Genomic DNA, 17,128 nt, shown 5'->3' on the forward strand with positions numbered 1-17,128 from the left:
GCTTTTAAAGCAGGTGTTTTTTGCAATGGCCTTTTATGGAACTTTGTGACATATATACTCGATTCCTAGGGCTATATATTTGATTTTACAGGCTGGAAACTTTCAGCAGAAAAACCGATATACCTTTTTCCACCTCGGCCAAACCCTCCTCTCCTCTCGCTCTTGGTCCAGTAGGCCCGGCAGGTTGAAGTCCCTCCTTCCCGAGTCGAGATCTATGTCGGCGGTGCGCACAAACTTTGTGCGGAACCACATCTTGTAGCCGACGTACATGATGATAACGACGGGGGCGGCGGTGTAGTTTAAAAAGAAGTTCTTTGTGTTCTCCGCGGCGGTGTACTGCGAGTAGTCCACGGGCCATGCGCCGACCCAGAACTGGGCGACCAGGATAAGACCGTTCAGCAGCAGGCCGAGCCACGAGCCGAGGACGCCACTCTGGGCACGGAAGGCCAGGGCGCGTAGCGAGCGGTGCTTGAGCCGCCAGGCCTTGCGGAAGCGGATGTGGGCAATGCAGATGCTGGCCCAGGTGAAGACGCCGGACAGGGCCGAGATAGAGAGCAGCCAGTTAAGCACGGACTCCTCCTCCTCGAGGTCGGCGAGATAGGCGAGGAAGCCGAAAATCCCCGCGAGGAGGATCGCCACGAGCGGGCGGCCGCGCCGATCTATGTAGGAGAGGATCCTGGGCGCCTGGCCTTGGTCGGCGAGGGCGGCCAGGGTGCGGCTGGAGCCGAAGACGGAGGAGTTGCCGACGGACATGCACGCCATAAGAATTACGCCATTCATGACGCTGGGCAGAACCTGGATGCCGGCGTCCTGGATGGCGATCACGAAAGGGCTCGCGCTCGTGTTGGCGCTTTCCTTGGCGCCGAGAAGGCGCTCGTCGTCATAGGGAACCAGGAGGCCGACCATGGTCAGGGCGAGGATGTAGAAGAGGCTAATGCGCCAGAACACCTGTTTGATGGCGGTGGGAAGCGACTTGCGCGGGTTGGCCGTCTCCGCGGCGGCGAGGCCCACCATCTCGGTTCCAGCGAAGGCGAAAGCGGCGCTCACAAAGGCACTACACAGCCCCTTAAAGCCGTTGTTGAAGGACCCAGGATTGTGCCAATACTTGCCGCCGATGTATCCTGAGTTCTGGCCGCCACCAATGTTGATGACGATGCCAAGTAATCTTGGGGGAGAATGATGTTAGATACTTGTTTTGTCTCTCAAGTCGTCTTTATCAAGTGTCATCGGTGCCGCCCGAGGAAACTTACATGAAGCCTATGATGGCGGTAACCTTGACGATAGCGAACACAAATTCGGCCTCGCCATAGCCCCTGACGCCACACAAGTTGATGGCGATAATGATAAAGAGGAAAATGGTGACGAAGACGGCCTTGTTTACCGAGCCGTTCCAATATGAGATGGTGATTGAAGCCGCTATGATTTCCAGCGGTAGGACTATAAGCCATTGTAAGGCATAGCTAGTTTAGATGGCGTTAGCAGGTTGTTGCTCAACAGCGTGGAATGAATGAGCTAGAGAGAGAGTTTGGACTTACTTCCATCCCATGGCGAAACCCCAGGCTGGGTCAAGGAACCTTGTTGAGTACGCAGAAAAGGAACCTGCTATTGGGTAGACGACAGCCAGCTCGCCCAATGCTTGCATAACGCAGTAGAGCATAGCGCCAACCATCAGGTACGCCAGCAGAAGTGTGGCTGGTCCGCCGGTATTGAGGGCGGTGCCAGACGAGATGAATAGACCAGTACCTAGCAGGTGTTAGAGAAAAGAGAGACACGCACGAACGCACCCACAAACAGCGCCATATGGACCGCCACAAATTTCAGGAGGATATACAAAGCCTCCCATCCATCCAGATAGCCTAAACAAACATCCAAAAACCGACCTGTCGTCTAGACTAGGGGAAATAAAACCCAGCCCACGGCCCAAGATAAACCCATCCACATAAACTTACCAATGGAGCCGCCAATGGCAATCATCTGCAGATGCCTTCCCTTGAGCTCCTTGGCCAGCAGTGGGTGCGCCGTGCGGTAGTTAGCCACGCGGAGGTCGTAGTAGCCGCGGCCGTCGTGCTCCCTGGCGCCGACGAAGGCGTTCTCAGGCGTCATGTGGCCGTCGGGATCACGCCGAAACGACTCAGTCCAGGTCCGCCACCTGCTCTTCATATAGTCGGCTTCTTGCTGGCGGCCACGACCACGGCCGCCGCTGCACCTGGACTCGCGCGAGCGCAGCATCTCGCACTCACCCGCTGCGAGCTGCTGCTGCTCCTGCTTGAAGGTGAGGATCCGGTTAAGCTCGAGGTCGGAGTGGTCCGAGGCCATGGCTGTAGTATGTCGCCTACACTAACTGTGGGAAGGATTTACGTAGCAGGCCAGATGCGATGAGAGAGGAGGCGACGGGTGAGGACCCGGCGTCACCCCAGAATTCAAAAGGGGGTTGTCTGTCCGAGAAATTTCCAGATCTGATGGAAACCCAACTCCCACCCCTGCTGTGTACCCAGAAGAGATACATACACAAGAGTGGCGCGCTGGGTGGGCTTTCCTTTTTCCTTCTTCGCGATTCGATCACCCCATCTCAATGGCTGCTGCAGGGCGGACTCATATATCGTAAACCCCCAGATGGGGGGCCGAGGTGCCGCTGCTGCGGAGAAAGCCTCAAGAACCAAAGAAGGAGATTGATTAAATACAGGAAGAGGAAGAAGAAAGAGTAGATAGACGCCCCTTCTGCTGTGACGTCGTCTTTCTTGCGAGCAACCTCGATTGGGGGAGGGGGGGGGAAGCAAAAGGGGGGGAAGGGCCAAGGCTGTGGTTGTTGAATGTTGATTCCTCCAGCAGATAAGGCCAGACTTTCTATCAGGTGGGCCAATAGAATAGATATGACGCTATTTCGGGTAGAGCCTCGTCATGGCCCGACTGGGTAATTTCGCGGGGACTTTAGAGCCGGGAAAGAACACTGTGTGAGAGAGAGAGAGAAGGAGAGAGGGGGAAAGAGAGAGAGGATAGTACTTACTTGGTATGTAATAGCAGGAGGATTCGGAAGGAGCACTTTGGTACAAGCCAAGCCAATAAAATACACTTAGATACTGTAACCCACCACACTCTTGTTGCATATGACATCTCATGCACCACCACTGAATACCCACCAAGATAAGGCTGACTTTTTTGGGGGGACATGCTGTACACCCACCAAAGCCCACAAGCAGTCACCCACCCCCACCCAAGTCCATCAATAAGTGCCATGTTTGATGTTTAACTTCTTTATGTGGGACACTTGCAGTAGGTGAATGCCTGCATAGCATGCCTGCAAGTACGAAGCAGGCTGACCAGGCCAGCCCTGGCTATCACAATCAAAGATTCTGCTCATTAATGAGAGAAGTGACTTGTTTTGTAGATACTGGATGAACCAGCACCCCACCACCTCTCCCCCTGCGCCCCAAGAATTCTTGGGATAAGCCTGCCTGGCAGGGATGATCTGCTGTGTACTATGGTACTACTATAGAGTACCATCTACTATATTCGGGGCATTCCGCTTCTAGAAGGTTTCTCGACGCACCCAGGCAGACCCAAAGTAACACTGATTGCCTTAGTGTGTCTCAAAATAAAGTATGCTCCAACGAAACTCTCGACAAGCTCATGATTCAGTAGTTGGGAGGACGATTGCAGCTTGCATCCCAGCCATTGCCATCGAATCCCCTAGGCACACACACGCACGGGGGGCAGCGCTTTCGGTGACGGGCCACTCGGGGGCGCTTGTCAAGGGATGATAACAGAGACATTCCCGAGGACCCAATCACTGATGCAGGCTGTGGGCTCCTTGGAGTTCCTACGGTGAACGTTTAAGAAAGGTCGCATACTGCAGCTGCAGCCTGCATGAGATCAACAGCTTTGGAGGGGGGGGGGTGGGGGACACCGTTCATGCCGCCAGCTTGCAATTCCTCTGGCGTCTTCACCCCTGGACATGATGCAGCCAGCCAGCCACGAGGCCTGGAACAAAGACAGAGAGAGAGACACGCCTTTTGTCAATGTTCCATTCTTCTTTATGACATCAGACTAAGCCTAAAACGCTAATCCATACATTTCATATACACACATTCTTTCCCTCCTGGCTTGTGCATTCGTCTCCAACAGCCTTGGAGGTTTGGTATCTATCCATTCTTCTCTTCCCGAATGCGAAGAGGCAACAACAACAGTGTTTTGCACTTGGAGTCTCCCAAGAGCGTATCCATTTCATTGTCCAAAGCACACACACGCACACACGCCCAAAAAGGGACAAATAAGGTAAAATCAAAATACACACACATAAGAAATGAGTGCATTGGTGGGATGACGACTTCCAGGACATTGCTGCTGAATAGACAGCCATGCTGTCATCATCGAACAAGAAAAGAAGAAAGGTATAGGGGGGGAGGGGGAATTGCAGTCGGCGCATACCCCTCTAGAACTCCCAGAAGTTGTTGGCTGCCTTCTGCGCGGCGCCCTTTCTCCCTGGCATGGGGGCTGGCTGCTTCTCTCCGTCGCTCTCGTCACCCAGCGACCAGCCACGCCCGCCCTTGGGGTTGCCCATGCCGTCGCCAGCGAGCTTGATGCGGTGGTTGGGCCCGTTCTCCCGCATATCCCTGGGCGTCTCCTTGGCCGAAGGCTTGCTGTTCTCCTTCTGCGAGCTGGGCGACTCATCGTAGGCCGACCAGTTGGCCTGCATCATGTTGACGGCCTTCTTCCTGTCCTCGGGCACAGGCGCGCTGGGGGCCTTGTGTGCGTCCTGGGTGGGAGACTCGTCCGCCATCTCAAAGTGGGGGCCATACGTCTTGGACCTGTGCTTTAGGTTGGTGATGTTGCCGAGGGCGCGCGGGTCTGGCGACTGGATGGGCTCGGACCCGTCGTCCGTCACCATGTGGTTCTTGTATAGGCCCATCCCGCTGTTGTGCATGGCCCCACGGGGACGGGCGCCGGGGCGCTGGCTAGGCCGCTCGCCTTCGCCGTCATCCTGAAGCTCGATCTGGGTGTTTGCGTCACGGCGGGCCTTACCGAGGGCGACGGGCTTGGCAGGCGACTCGTCAATGTCCTTGTCATCCGTGCCCCAGTGGCGAACGTCCTGGTGGCGGAACGTCTTGCTGGGCTTGGGCTTCTGGGGCGTCACAAAGTCTTCAAAGGCCCATTGGCTTCGGTGCTTCGACTTGATGGCCTCGAATGCGACCCCGGCCTGCGGTGCATCGCTAGGATCGGAGCCGTCCACGAAGTCGAAGTGGTCGTACTTTGTGGGATGCGGCTTCATGTAGCGAGTCGTGGACTTGACGCCCTCGGGGCTCTCGGGCTCGGGCTCATCATCCTCGGCCTTGTCGAACAGCCGCGAAGGCTGGAAGTTCTTGCCAGCACCGATCTTGGGCGCAACAGACTTGCTGGGCGACTGGTGCTCGGGCGAGTCGGGGAGGGGCTCGTCGCCCAGGATCTCTTCAAAGGTCCGCTGGCGGGGTCGCGTGCCCGAGAATGGAGACACGATAGGTGCAGGTTCTTCGTCGCGCGGGTGCTGGAAGGAGTGAAGTGTCGCGTGGGCATCGCGCGTGGCGTGCGTCGAGTTTTCGCGGGGTCGCTGAACGACCTGCGAGGGGGCCGGATCGGCAGGTTTGCCACCAGTCTTGGTGATCAGCTTGATCTGGTCCTGGTTGTCGCGGATGGGCCAGTTGCGACCCGTCTTGCCGATCACCTCGAGCTGCTTGAGGAGCGCACCCTGGTCCCAGCTCTGCTGGACTGTCGCAATCTTGCCATTGCTGTCGAACCTGACGATGTGGAACTAATGCGACAGGGAAAGCAGAGCACACGTCAGTCAGTCACTCACTCTCTTATCGATCCTGGTTTTGTCGAGGTGGCACGGCTCCTCTCTCTCTCTCTCTCTGTGTGTGTGTGACGGGCGACTTACGACGGGCATGTGAACGACGCGATCGTAGAGAAACTGTTCGTCGAGGCCCGGCAGGTAAGCACCGCCCTGGTCCTGGAACTCGAGAGAGAGCTCTGTCTGGACGGCAAGGGCGCCCTGCCCCTCAACGACGGTGATGAATTCCTCCCCCTTCTTTTTGATCAGGTTGCGCTGGGAGTTGAGGTGCTTGATGATGTCGGTGGGGCCGTAGAAGCTGGTCGTCGTGGTGATGTAGTGCAACGACGCGTCCTGCGCCAGCGCGGATGAATTGGGCGCAGCCAGGAACTGCTTGTACACCGCTTGCAGCGCCATCGTGTAGACGATTGTCCAGTCGAATCAAGAAGGGGTGCGACGAGTTTTCAGTTTGGCGTAATAAAGTGGTAAGAGAGAAGAGAAATTGGAAGTTAGTGGGGGGTTTACTTTCTCACAGCGCGCTGGTGCTCGTGCTGATGCTCGTGATGGTGTTGTAGTGGCGCCAGTGTAGCGCGAGAGGCAGAAGAAAAAAAGAGAGAGAGAGAGAGAAAGGACGCGCGCGGTTTAAACTTGCAAAACAACAGGAGGAGAGCTCACCGTGGTAACGGTTGTCGCCTCTCTGCTTAGATGGGCGAGGGGGGCTAAGAAGTTAGGACTCGCGGGCGAATCTAATCGTCAAGGCAGGGATGCTGGGGATGCTGCAGGAATGAAGGGGATCGAAGAGGACCTGGGGAGCAATGCGTACCAGCCTGGGAAGGCAGGCCAATGCAACAGCAGCTGCTGCAGGGGCACATCCACCAGCCGAATGGCACATTACATGCAGGGAGTCAGTCAGTAACATGTTTTTGGTCTGCATGGTATGAAATTCACGGTTAGGTTGGGCCAACTTAGGGCCTCTCTTGTCAGTCCATCTCTTACAGCGTTTTAGCTGATGCAGTGTTGCTAATGCAGTGTCGTCTCGTGGAAACTGTCCCTTTGCCTTTGGTACGCTGTCGTAACTTCATATCCTCCACACCTGTTTGCTTTTTGGTTGCGTGCTAGGTCAGCTGCCCAGATACTATTCACCACGGCAGCGCATACCATGTAAATCAAATTCATGAGATCAGCCTTGTGCCTGTGTTTGACCCAACGGTCATTTGCTCCAGTCCACCCGCAATGCAGTGTCGAAGCTCTGGCCCCCATCTGGCTGATGCGCCTTGGAACGATCGACCTGGACCAAGCTTTGGTCTCCTCCTCCTCCTCCTTGCCTTATCAAACGGATCAACCTCACCAGGAGGAGGCTGTGACGCGTCGAAACGGATGCTACAGTGTAGGTAAGAGCCCATCGCGCCCATACACAACACCCCCGCCCCGTTTCGACGATCATCCATAATTTACTATGGTACCTCGTGTATCAAGAGAGTTAGTTACTGTAGCAATTCGGAGACTAAATACCAACGTGTTGGTTCGTGTATCCTAGCAGCTGAGGGAGACCCTTTGCCGCCTGCCGCCAGAATGTCTTAACTATTGTCCACAGCCTGACCTGGTGTGCCTAGGCTTTTTAGCCGTGCCCTGCCACCCTTGCGAGTGGTAGCAGTTGTCTTCTGCTGGGGCCTGCAGGCGCAGCTGTCTCTACCGTCCCAACGTAGCATGTCCTACTTACCGTATGCGTCCTGGGCTCCACTGGACATGCATGTCAACTGGTTAGCGCCGTTTCAGGCACCATCAACGAATGCAGAACAGGCAAGCAGCCCACTGCGCTTTTGGTTATGCGAACCTACCGTAGTAAACAAACTGCTCAGCACCAGCTCCATCTTGCCCAATAATGGCCACCTTTAACATTAGCCCTCACTCAATAATCCATCTGGCTGCCTAAGACCCGCTATCCATCTCATCTCAATGTTCAACGTTGAGCTCGGCAGGCTGCCATTTGGGCTCTTGAGCCTGGTCCTACTGCCCGTGCACCGCATACTCCATCGCCAAGCACCAAGTAAGTGGTGATCTTGACAGTCTCGTCTCGTTCTGAGGAGCAAACATATCTATACTACCCAGGGAAACAGTCCTCTTGGTTCTCCAGTGATGAGATGGTAGGTGTTTATTCTTCGCAAATGATATGGACTCATGACATCTCAACGGAAATGGGCTGGTGCCCAAGCCGACAGAAAAACCAAGCCATTCGTTCATTGCTCACCGGTGCTCAGGATTTTCACATCAAGCCGACTTGTTAGCAAGGCATTCATCGAAGCACGAAAAGCTGGGTGTCTCTGAAAGATGGCTGTTTACCGTCGCCGTGTCGGGGTCGAGGCACACAATAGTACTGTAATACTGTGCCGGTCTTGTCCAGACCGCAAAGCCGTCTCAAGCACAATACCTGCCAGACCGAAAGGACAATATGAAGCTAAACAAGCAGCTTTCCCAATACGAACAAAGTCTTCATTGCATTTTTACTGCCTCGTCTTCAACGGCCTCTCGTCTGGTTTACATGTCCCATTTTTGTTCTTGAACTTTCTACATTGGCCATCGTTGCGGTACGAATGATCATATGGGAGTGATAACTACAACCCCCTTACACAAGGGCCAAAGAACCGAGATATCAACTATGTCAACCGAGAACTCACCTGCAAAGGATATGGAGAGACATGCTGCGACAGTGAGAGAGGTCGCTGTGTCTGTCAGAAGTTTCTACGACCGCAAGGAACCCTATCGAATCTCTCATGGCAGCACCAACAGCACACGACCCAAGGGAGCCATACGCGCCGTCGACATCTCGGCTCTCTCGCACGTCCTTTTTGTCGATCCGGTCAAGAAGACGATGTTGGTAGAGCCCAATGTGGCCATGGACGGCCTCGTCGAAGCTTCACTGCCCCACGGCCTGGTGCCGCCCATCGTCATGGAATTTCCCGGTATCACCGCTGGTGGGGGCTTCGCCGGCACGGGGGCCGAGAGCTCCAGCTTCCGCCACGGCTTCTTCGACGACACGGTGCGCAGCGTCGAGATGGTGTTGGCTGATGGTGAGATTGTTACGGCCAGCCGCGACGTGCGGCCTGACTTGTTCCGCGCCGCCCCTGGTGCGGTTGGAACGCTTGGGATTGTCACCATGCTGGAGATCACCTTGATCGAGGCCAAGAAGTACGTGCACACGCGCTATCGCCGGACCAACAGCGTGGCAGAGGCCGTCAAGGTCGTCAAGGACGAGATAGCGAGGCCTGAGAATGACTATGTGGACGGCATACTCTTCTCCAAAGAACACGGCGTCATCATTTCGGGTTCCCTTACGGACCAGAAACCCGACCACGTCAAGGCGCAGACCTTCAGTGGTGCCTGGGACCCATGGTTCTATTTGCACGTCCAGGAGCGTACATCTGGGCCCGCCGAGGACGCTGTTGTGTCCATCACGGAAGAGGAGGACTACATACCCCTGGCCGAATACCTGTTCCGCTACGACCGCGGTGCTTACTGGGTTGGTCGCTTCGTCGTCATGTACTGGCTGATGCCGTTCAACAGCTTCAGCCGCTGGCTACTGGACGACTTTCTGCACACCCGCATGCTCTACCGCGCCCGTGAGACGGGGGAGAACAACACATTCACGATCCAGGACATCGCAATGCCCTTCGAGACGGCAGAGCCGTTGGTCGACTATCTGGAAGCGGAGCACCCGATCTGGCCGCTGTGGCTCTGCCCGATGCAGCGGCGCAGCTCACCCACTTTTCACCCATTCACCACTACGCCGGGCGGCGAACGGCAGAAAACGCGCTCTATTTCCAGAGACATTCTCGGGCTCCCCTCTGCCTCTAGCATGCCCCCAGCTCAACAAGAGGAGGATGACCGTCACCCCCACCAACAACAAATGATGCTCAACATTGGCGTCTGGGGCCACGAGGGGACATTCTCGCCGCCAGCCTTTGTCGGGAAAAACCGCGCCCTCGAGGCCAAAGTTGGCGAGCTGGGCGGGATGAAGTGGCTGTACGCGCACGTGTACCACTCCGAGGAGGACTTTTGGGCCATGTACGGGGGGCGAGGGTGGTATGACGCGCTGCGGGCCAAGTACAAGGCCTCTGCGCTGCCAAGCGTCTACGACAAGGTGCACGTGAAGAAGGAGGACGAGGCGGCGGCGAGGAGACGGGCCGGGCGGTGGGAGTGGCTCAAGGGATACTGGCCGATTGGCGGGCTGTGGGGATCCTGGACGGCGATGGCGAGCAAGGACCACCTCCTGCACAGGAATGCGGCGTGGAGATGGAGGAGGGGGGAGTAGCAGGACGAGTGAAGGGGGAGAACGAAGCGAGAGGGGAAAGAAGGGTGGAAGGCTATGATTGAGTTGATGGTGTTGTTGACTAAGAAGAGAAGAAGCATATGGCCAAGACAAAAGATGGTTTACAAGGAACCCTCCGACGATGAAGAGGCCGTATTAGCGGAACTCAATCATCTCCAATATGTCTCGTGATTTTTGGGCCCAAAGGTTCCCCCTCCTCTCGTCTGGTTGGTCATGTTCGGGGTCCCCCAATCGCACACCGTAGACCGCAAGCCCGCCCTGTATAAAGAAAAACCCCTTGAAGTTTCAGGTGAGAACAACGGCTTTCCGCTTGCCCACAATTGAATACACACACACACACGCCCGCCTCAGGTCTGGGCCTGCCTGCTAAGCAACTTACGAGATCATCATCCTATCGTCATCATCTCAGGGCCGACCAAGGCGGCCGCCGCTGGGGGAAGTATGTTTAATGTGTTAAACCTTGGTCTGAGACAAGAGAGGGCCTCTTTTCTTTTCTCCCACCGCAAGTCGTCCCATGTGGATGATGATTTCAGCTGGTCATCGTTCTTCTTGTTTGAATGGTTGACGTCTTTTTTAATATTCTATTTTCCCCCGTCCTCCAACCCCTTTCCCTCTCTCTATCTCCTCCTATTTCTGATTGGTATGTGAGTGACTTAAGAGAGAGGCATGAGATGACACATGCATAAGCACAGCATTTGCAGGGGTCAATTCATAGTCGCCTATCTCTGCTCTGCCTTGCCAAACCAACATCATCATGAGACTTTCAAGTCGGCAGAGCCACAGCAAGCCTCATGCATATCAAGTGCAGATAAAATAAATGATCGGTGTGCAACTTTGATTCCCCACAAGTCAAACGTTGATTCGTATTATAATCTTTCCTTCATCCCCAACTCGGCCCCTCAATCCTCACTACCGTTCCTCATTTTTTTCTCTCCTCTTCTCCCTCTTCCTCCATCTCCTCTGCTTCTTTGAGTCTTCACTCCCAGATGATGCAAAACCTCTCATCTCACCGTCAGCTAACTGGCATCACCACCACTTAATTACCACACATATCACCACACCCCAACCACCCAAACAATGCAACTTGACAAGTCCTCCCCTCCCGCCGCCGCCCGCACCAAACCCCAGCTCCACTCCCGCCAATGCCACTACACCTACAACGGCACCCGCCACCTCCCAAGGGCCATCTGGATCCGCTCCCTCCGCTTCGATCTCGACCCCGACCTCCTCGACGACAGCACCACCACCACCTCCTCCTCCTTGACCTACGAGATCCTCCTCTACTACGACCACAACCGCGCCTGCACCATCTACCGCTCGCCAGAGGACTTTCGCAGGCTCAAGTGCGCCGTGGGGAGGCTGTCCACTACTGCTGCTGCCGCCACCACCACCACCACCACCACCACCACCACCAGCATATCGGATGAGCGTGTTGTCGAGGACGTCGAGGTGCTTCAGCGGTTTCTTGTCGAGGCGCTGCGGAAGAAGGGCGGGGACTGGGCGGTGGAGTATTTTCTTCGGAGGCGGATGGATGATTGCGGGGGACTTTGAAAAGGGGGAAAACCAAGAAAGGAAGAAAGAGAAGAAGCTCTTCTTCTTTCTTTTTTCCCTCTTCCTTTGTGGTCAACCAAGCTGGTCTGTCTGTGACAGAGTTTGTGGAGGTTTTTTTTTTGGGGGGGGGGGGAGGAAAGGCTTGATTGGAAGTCTAAATCGACTGGCTCGAGGAAAACATGCCGCACTGTGTGTGAGTGTGTAGATCTACACAAAATTATGTACCGTCTGGAAAGGGCGCTGGACATCATATTAACAAATTGGTTGGTAGGCTTCTCCCTCCCTACCTACTTCTAGAATGAGAGTCTTTCCTGATACTGACTTTGTTTTCCTCTAGATTGATGATGATCACCATCGTCACTATACACCCACCACATTACCAGTCCAAATCTCGTGGTGGGCTGAGGTGTTACTTATGACTTTATGGCTTTATGATCTTACGACGAATGAGGTTGGCTTGGGCTTTGGAACATTGTTATAATCCATCTTAGGCTATTAATTTGGACTGGTATCGAATCGCAAATAAATCACTTTTAAAAGACTAATATGTGCAGGGTGTGTTTTCCAATCCAAATAATTCACGCCTGCCAGAGAAAATCCATTTAGCAATCTGGGGCTCGGTGGGCATTACGCCTGACCTCTGGGGTTGATTTTCCTATACAGTAATAACATTCTTATTCTTCCACCCATCATGCCAGCTCAGAAAAAAAGAAAAGTACAAACAAAGAAAAACGGCCTTGGAGACTCTCTGCCTTGGCCAATCAATCGTGCAGCCCGACAGCCCTCTCGGCCTCCAGCTCCAGCATATCCCTCTTCAGCCCCCTCGCCTTGTAGCCAACATATACCACCATCGCCAGGCCCACAACGAAACCCGCCGACAGCAGGATGACGTTCACGGGCACTGGGTCGCCCTGGAAAGTCTGGTGGAACAGGTAATCCAGGCCAGACTGTGAGAAGTTGAACAAACCTGAAAGGCAGATAATAGTCCCGTAGACGGTGCCAAACGTCTTGAAGCCGAACACCTTGGCGGTGTAGTCGGACACGGCAGTGTAGTAAAAGGGCCGATACAGCACAAACAGACAGATGTTGGCGTAGGCCGCCCAGACCTCGGGGATGACACCCAGCACGCCGACGGTGGTGGTGACGGTAACGAGCCAGAAGAGCACGGCGACAGTCGAGGTGTGGTCCAGGAGCAGGCCGATGAAGGGGATGGAGAGGATACCGCCGACGGGGAGAGCGAGGTCGAAAAAGTTGTTGATCTCGATGGCACGGTCACGGGAGTGGAGGAGGGCTTGATACTGGGGTCGGATCGTCGCCACGAAGTAATTGATCCTTGTCATCTGGATCACAGTGAAGAGACAGATGAAGATGAACCAAGGGGACCGGATCTGTTCCCAAGCCGTGTTCTGGTGCTTGACCCCCCACACGCCCGACGTCTCGTTCTTGCGCTCCTCGCTCCTGGCCTGCCTGTCCGCCCGCGCGGGCCCGAGAAGGTCCTCTAGGTCCGCCTGGACGCACTCCCGGTGCTCCCTGCGCTCCTCCTCCAGCAGCGCCGTGTGCTCGTCGACCTGGTCATTCCGCTCGTGAGGCAGAAGCGGCTGGTCAACCTCCTCGATCATCTCGCCGATGGTCTTGTATGACTGCGCAGGGAGTAAGAACAGCTGCAGCAGGACGATGACCACGGGCACCACGAGATAGGCCAGGAAGAATCTGTCGTGACCGAACGCCCCCGCGGTCTTCTCAAAAATAACGCGGTAAACAAGGAAGAGGGCGCTTGAGGCATCGAAGGCGCCCGTCAGGATGGCCAGGATGAGGCCCGAGTGCCGCGGGAAAGCGTTGGACAGCTGGAAGGAGGAGATGTAGGTGAAGGGCCCGCCGAGCGCCAGAAAGAGATAGCCAAAGAGCAGGCCGTCGAAGGGGAGGGCCCTTTCGTAGGCCATCAGCAGGGAGCCCACCGCGAGGAAGAAGGCACCGAGCAGACTGCAGACGCGTGGACCGAGGTGGTCGAGGATGGTGCCGACGGGGAGCGCGGCCACGTTGGTCGAGACGGCGGCGACGGTGAACATGAGGTTCAGGTGGATCTCGACGCACGTATCCACGTCGGCGGCGGCGGCAGCGGTGGTGAAGGAGATGGCACCATCAGCTTCCTGCTCACCTGACTGACCCCCGCAGACGTCCTGATAGGCACCCTCTGCCTTGAGCACTGGCTTCAGCGCCGCGTAGCCGAATACTACACCTGCTGCGAAGAGGCAGTAGACGACCGTCGCCGAGACTTGTACTACAATGAAGAGTTAGTTATTCACGTACGTATAGGTACACAGACGCTCAAACTGGTAAAGGCACAATGGAAAGAAACGAGAGAGCAGGGAAAAGTCCACAAAAAAAACCAAAAAAAAAAAAACCACTTACAGAGTCTCTTCCATCTTGGGACCTCGAAGGCGCCCACAGACTCTATGTAGCCTGGCTTGCCGGCGTGAGGATCCCATGACTCCGGTAGAGGATTGAAGCTAAGTCTCCTATCACGACTGCTGGGTGAGGGGGCCCTAGAGGAGCCTGGGCTGTGCAGATGAGAGAATGTCTCGAGGGATGAGACACGGTTGAGGGACATGCTTGATAAGGAAAGTGCCTCGGGGTGGTGTGTTTGTCGCCCTTCCTTGTCTCAATTGCTGCGCAACCCTGGAAGGTTTCGTTTTGCAGGTCAAGAAAGTGACGAGCAAATGTATTACAGGAAGCGCAAGGCAAAAGTGAAAGTTCACACTGGAGTGAATACACAAATATGTACGTGTGTACTCAGATATATCATAGATCATCAAGGTTTTGGCTGCTCCATTGACGTTAAAGTACTTGGAAATTGGTCAACTGATCGGTCCTGTCCGGTCTAGGCGTGCAAGGCTAATTGTACGTAACTAGAGGTGGGGCTCCTTTAAGAAGATCCTAGCAGGTTTGCCAATTCGTCTCTGGTCGTCGCTGCATTGCGAACATCATCATCGTCATTCCTACTCCGACTTTGGAGATCATGCATGCACACTTGTCTCCATTGGCTCTATACATGTCTATATGTATCTTTTTTTTCTTTTCTTTTCATAAAAATAATGATTCATCTCTCAGCACATCTACAGAACATTGGTGTTTTCTGATATATTCTACAACCGCTTTTACTTATCTCGCCTTGACTGGTGAAGGAGGTCCCGCAAAAAAAGATAAACATGGCTTGGACCGAAGGCGAGAAGCTCTGGATTTTTTCTTTCACCCCCCGTCTTCCCTGTTTTCTTACCCCACGTCGAGTCGAGGGTGATAGCAAATACTCAGCGATCGAGACCTCAATATGCTGACCGGTTATTCATTCGCTTTAGCTCCAAGCAGAATTTTTAGTAAATCTTTTTTCTCCATCCATTGTCGCTCGAAGCCGGCCGCGGGTTTTCGGCCACACCCGCCGCCATGCCAAATGCTTCCGCTTGCAGAGCGTGAGTTGATGTGTACAAGCATATAATATATCAGAGTCCATGGTAAAATGGATGGCGGATGGCGCCTTTTCTTGCTCCCGACACCTTAATATTTGCATATTTTCCCTCTCTTCTTCTTATCTCTCGCCGCAGACCAACTTCACCCATTATGAGAAGCAAACCACCAATGACAAGCCGCTCATTTTTGATGCAGAAAGCGAATGACTACTACAGTAGGCCGCCCGTTATGGGTCCGGCGTCCCCCGGTGGTAGGACCCGGAGCCTGACGTCCGGACGAGATTCCCTCACCCGGGTAAACACCGATTATGACACCCAAGAGTATAGGCAATAACACCATGATAACTTTATAGCCAGGGCTGGAGGTAACTTCTCCCATGCTTGTTCTAGGTCGTTATTACGGACATGCAAAGCTGATACGACGCTCGAGGAAACCAAGTCACCCTTTTCTGCCTCACAATAGAGATTGGGCAATTTCATCTTCTGGCCATCATAAATTCATCACTTTCGAAGACCAGTCGAGAGATGAGACCGGGATCACGCCCAAGGCCAGAGAGTGAGTAGAAGACATTCACTCATGAAGCCACACGACACTTATCAAGGTATGGTTGCAGGCAAGACATGTGGCCAATCTCTTATCGTGGTAGCAATTGTCTATAGTTTGTGTGTATAAATATATCCCTTACAGGTCATAAAGCATGTCACTCACGAGATTATAGTTGGTCGAAGGTCTATGGGTGTGACAATATACACCTACACAATATCCTGGTGGCCAGCCACATCTGTATGAAGCTATCGTCTCAATATCGACGGGGAAAATTGTATGCCTCCTTTTCCTATGCCCAAACTAAGAAGGGTAAAAAATGTGATAAGTCGGGCAAGGGTGGAGCTCTCGGTAGTACCCATTCTAGGTTCCCCGGCTCCACGACTGCATCACATGCTGCTGGCGGCTAAATTCCCCCCCAAAAAATTGAAGAAAGGAGAGACAGAGAGAAGACAATGCCCTCCTAACCTCCTTGCTTTTGCCTGGCCATGGAGCAGACGGATGGCGCAGATGGCACACTAAGATGGGTCCCCTTCTAGGATGCACGAGGCCAAGCCAGAAAGGTTACGTTGGGCGCTTCGCCAGTGCACGCCGGCGACCGGCTGTCACTTTCATTTGCTGCAACATTGTCGTGTAAGCGCCCAACTCCCAGCACCAATCAACGACGAGGGCTGCCTTCCCTGGTTCTGCCTTCTGGGTCGTTCTTTCCCTGTCCGCCCCCGCCGTCAGTCGCCTCCAAGAAGGGTCGTTGCCTCAATACCAGAATAGTATGTAGTATCTATGATCGCTTTTTTGCCCAACCCAAGCAGATGCTACCGCCCTCCTGCAGTCTGCAGCGTCTTCCCGTTCGTCCCACACAGCTCCACCTCTCTCTCATGCATGCCCTTGCGCCCAACCTGCTCGAGGCTTGAGAGTGGACTGCATGCGCCTGGCTGCACAGCTATGCAGGATAGATCAGACCGTCCTGACTCCTTGATCCAGTATTTGACCAACGGCGCCTCACCCCTGACGTCTGCTCTTCCTGTTGTCCCTCGACTTCTCCTTCTTTGTGTGTTGTTTTGAAACTTACTCGATTCGCAGGGACTGACTTCTCACAAGTCTCTCGCAATCTGATACCCGCAGGTCGACCTGTTATGCGGCCTTAGCTTGAGATCCCACAACCCCTCCTCCCACCCCACCAGCCAGCCCACCATCAACAGCTCCAAGACAGCCCGGCGGACGGAAAGTCAGACAGACGACAGGAAGCACGGGTCCGACGGCAACATTGTACAACTGACGACTGAAGACGTACCAACGACGTTCTCGCTGCGTGGACGGTGTGGAGAACAGACCACGTCGTCCCCCTCCCCCAGGTCAGCATGTCCGATAGGTCGAGGGGCATTTCTGAGGAGGAGCTCTTCATGAGCCGCCCTGCCCAGCATGATGACGACAGCCCTACCATCAAA

General features: G+C 54.6%; 5 protein-coding genes across 5 annotated transcripts; 2 read left to right on the forward strand and 3 right to left on the reverse strand.

Annotated features, from left to right (window-relative positions):
- Window positions 1-102: 102 nt before the first annotated feature.
- On the reverse strand, window positions 103-2,160 carry GAP1 (amino acid transport; the record flags this gene model as incomplete). The annotated part of the gene is made up of 4 exons (XM_040924206.1): window positions 103-1,165; window positions 1,251-1,460; window positions 1,536-1,743; window positions 1,950-2,160. The coding sequence occupies 4 exons, from the start codon at window positions 2,158-2,160 to the stop codon at window positions 103-105; spliced, it is 1,692 nt and encodes a 563-aa protein (XP_040775901.1).
- Window positions 2,161-4,429: 2,269 nt separating this feature from the next.
- M406DRAFT_42756 (uncharacterized protein) lies at window positions 4,430-6,217 on the reverse strand (the record flags this gene model as incomplete). Its single annotated transcript, XM_040924203.1, has 2 exons — window positions 4,430-5,782; window positions 5,924-6,217. 2 exons carry the CDS (start codon window positions 6,215-6,217, stop codon window positions 4,430-4,432), a joined length of 1,647 nt encoding a protein of 548 aa, XP_040775902.1.
- Window positions 6,218-8,486: 2,269 nt separating this feature from the next.
- On the forward strand, window positions 8,487-10,109 carry M406DRAFT_259069 (uncharacterized protein; the record flags this gene model as incomplete). Its single annotated transcript, XM_040917275.1, has 1 exon — window positions 8,487-10,109. One exon carries the CDS (start codon window positions 8,487-8,489, stop codon window positions 10,107-10,109), a length of 1,623 nt encoding a protein of 540 aa, XP_040775903.1.
- Window positions 10,110-11,204: 1,095 nt separating this feature from the next.
- On the forward strand, window positions 11,205-11,678 carry M406DRAFT_331258 (uncharacterized protein; the record flags this gene model as incomplete). Its single annotated transcript, XM_040920610.1, has 1 exon — window positions 11,205-11,678. One exon carries the CDS (start codon window positions 11,205-11,207, stop codon window positions 11,676-11,678), a length of 474 nt encoding a protein of 157 aa, XP_040775904.1.
- Window positions 11,679-12,439: 761 nt separating this feature from the next.
- M406DRAFT_258761 (MFS general substrate transporter) lies at window positions 12,440-14,286 on the reverse strand (the record flags this gene model as incomplete). The annotated part of the gene is made up of 2 exons (XM_040917252.1): window positions 12,440-13,956; window positions 14,088-14,286. The coding sequence occupies 2 exons, from the start codon at window positions 14,284-14,286 to the stop codon at window positions 12,440-12,442; spliced, it is 1,716 nt and encodes a 571-aa protein (XP_040775905.1).
- Window positions 14,287-17,128: the final 2,842 nt, after the last annotated feature.

Source organism: Cryphonectria parasitica, assembly GCF_011745365.1.
Source record: "Cryphonectria parasitica EP155 unplaced genomic scaffold M406scaffold_5, whole genome shotgun sequence".
Classification (NCBI taxonomy): Eukaryota; Fungi; Ascomycota; class Sordariomycetes; order Diaporthales; family Cryphonectriaceae; genus Cryphonectria; species Cryphonectria parasitica.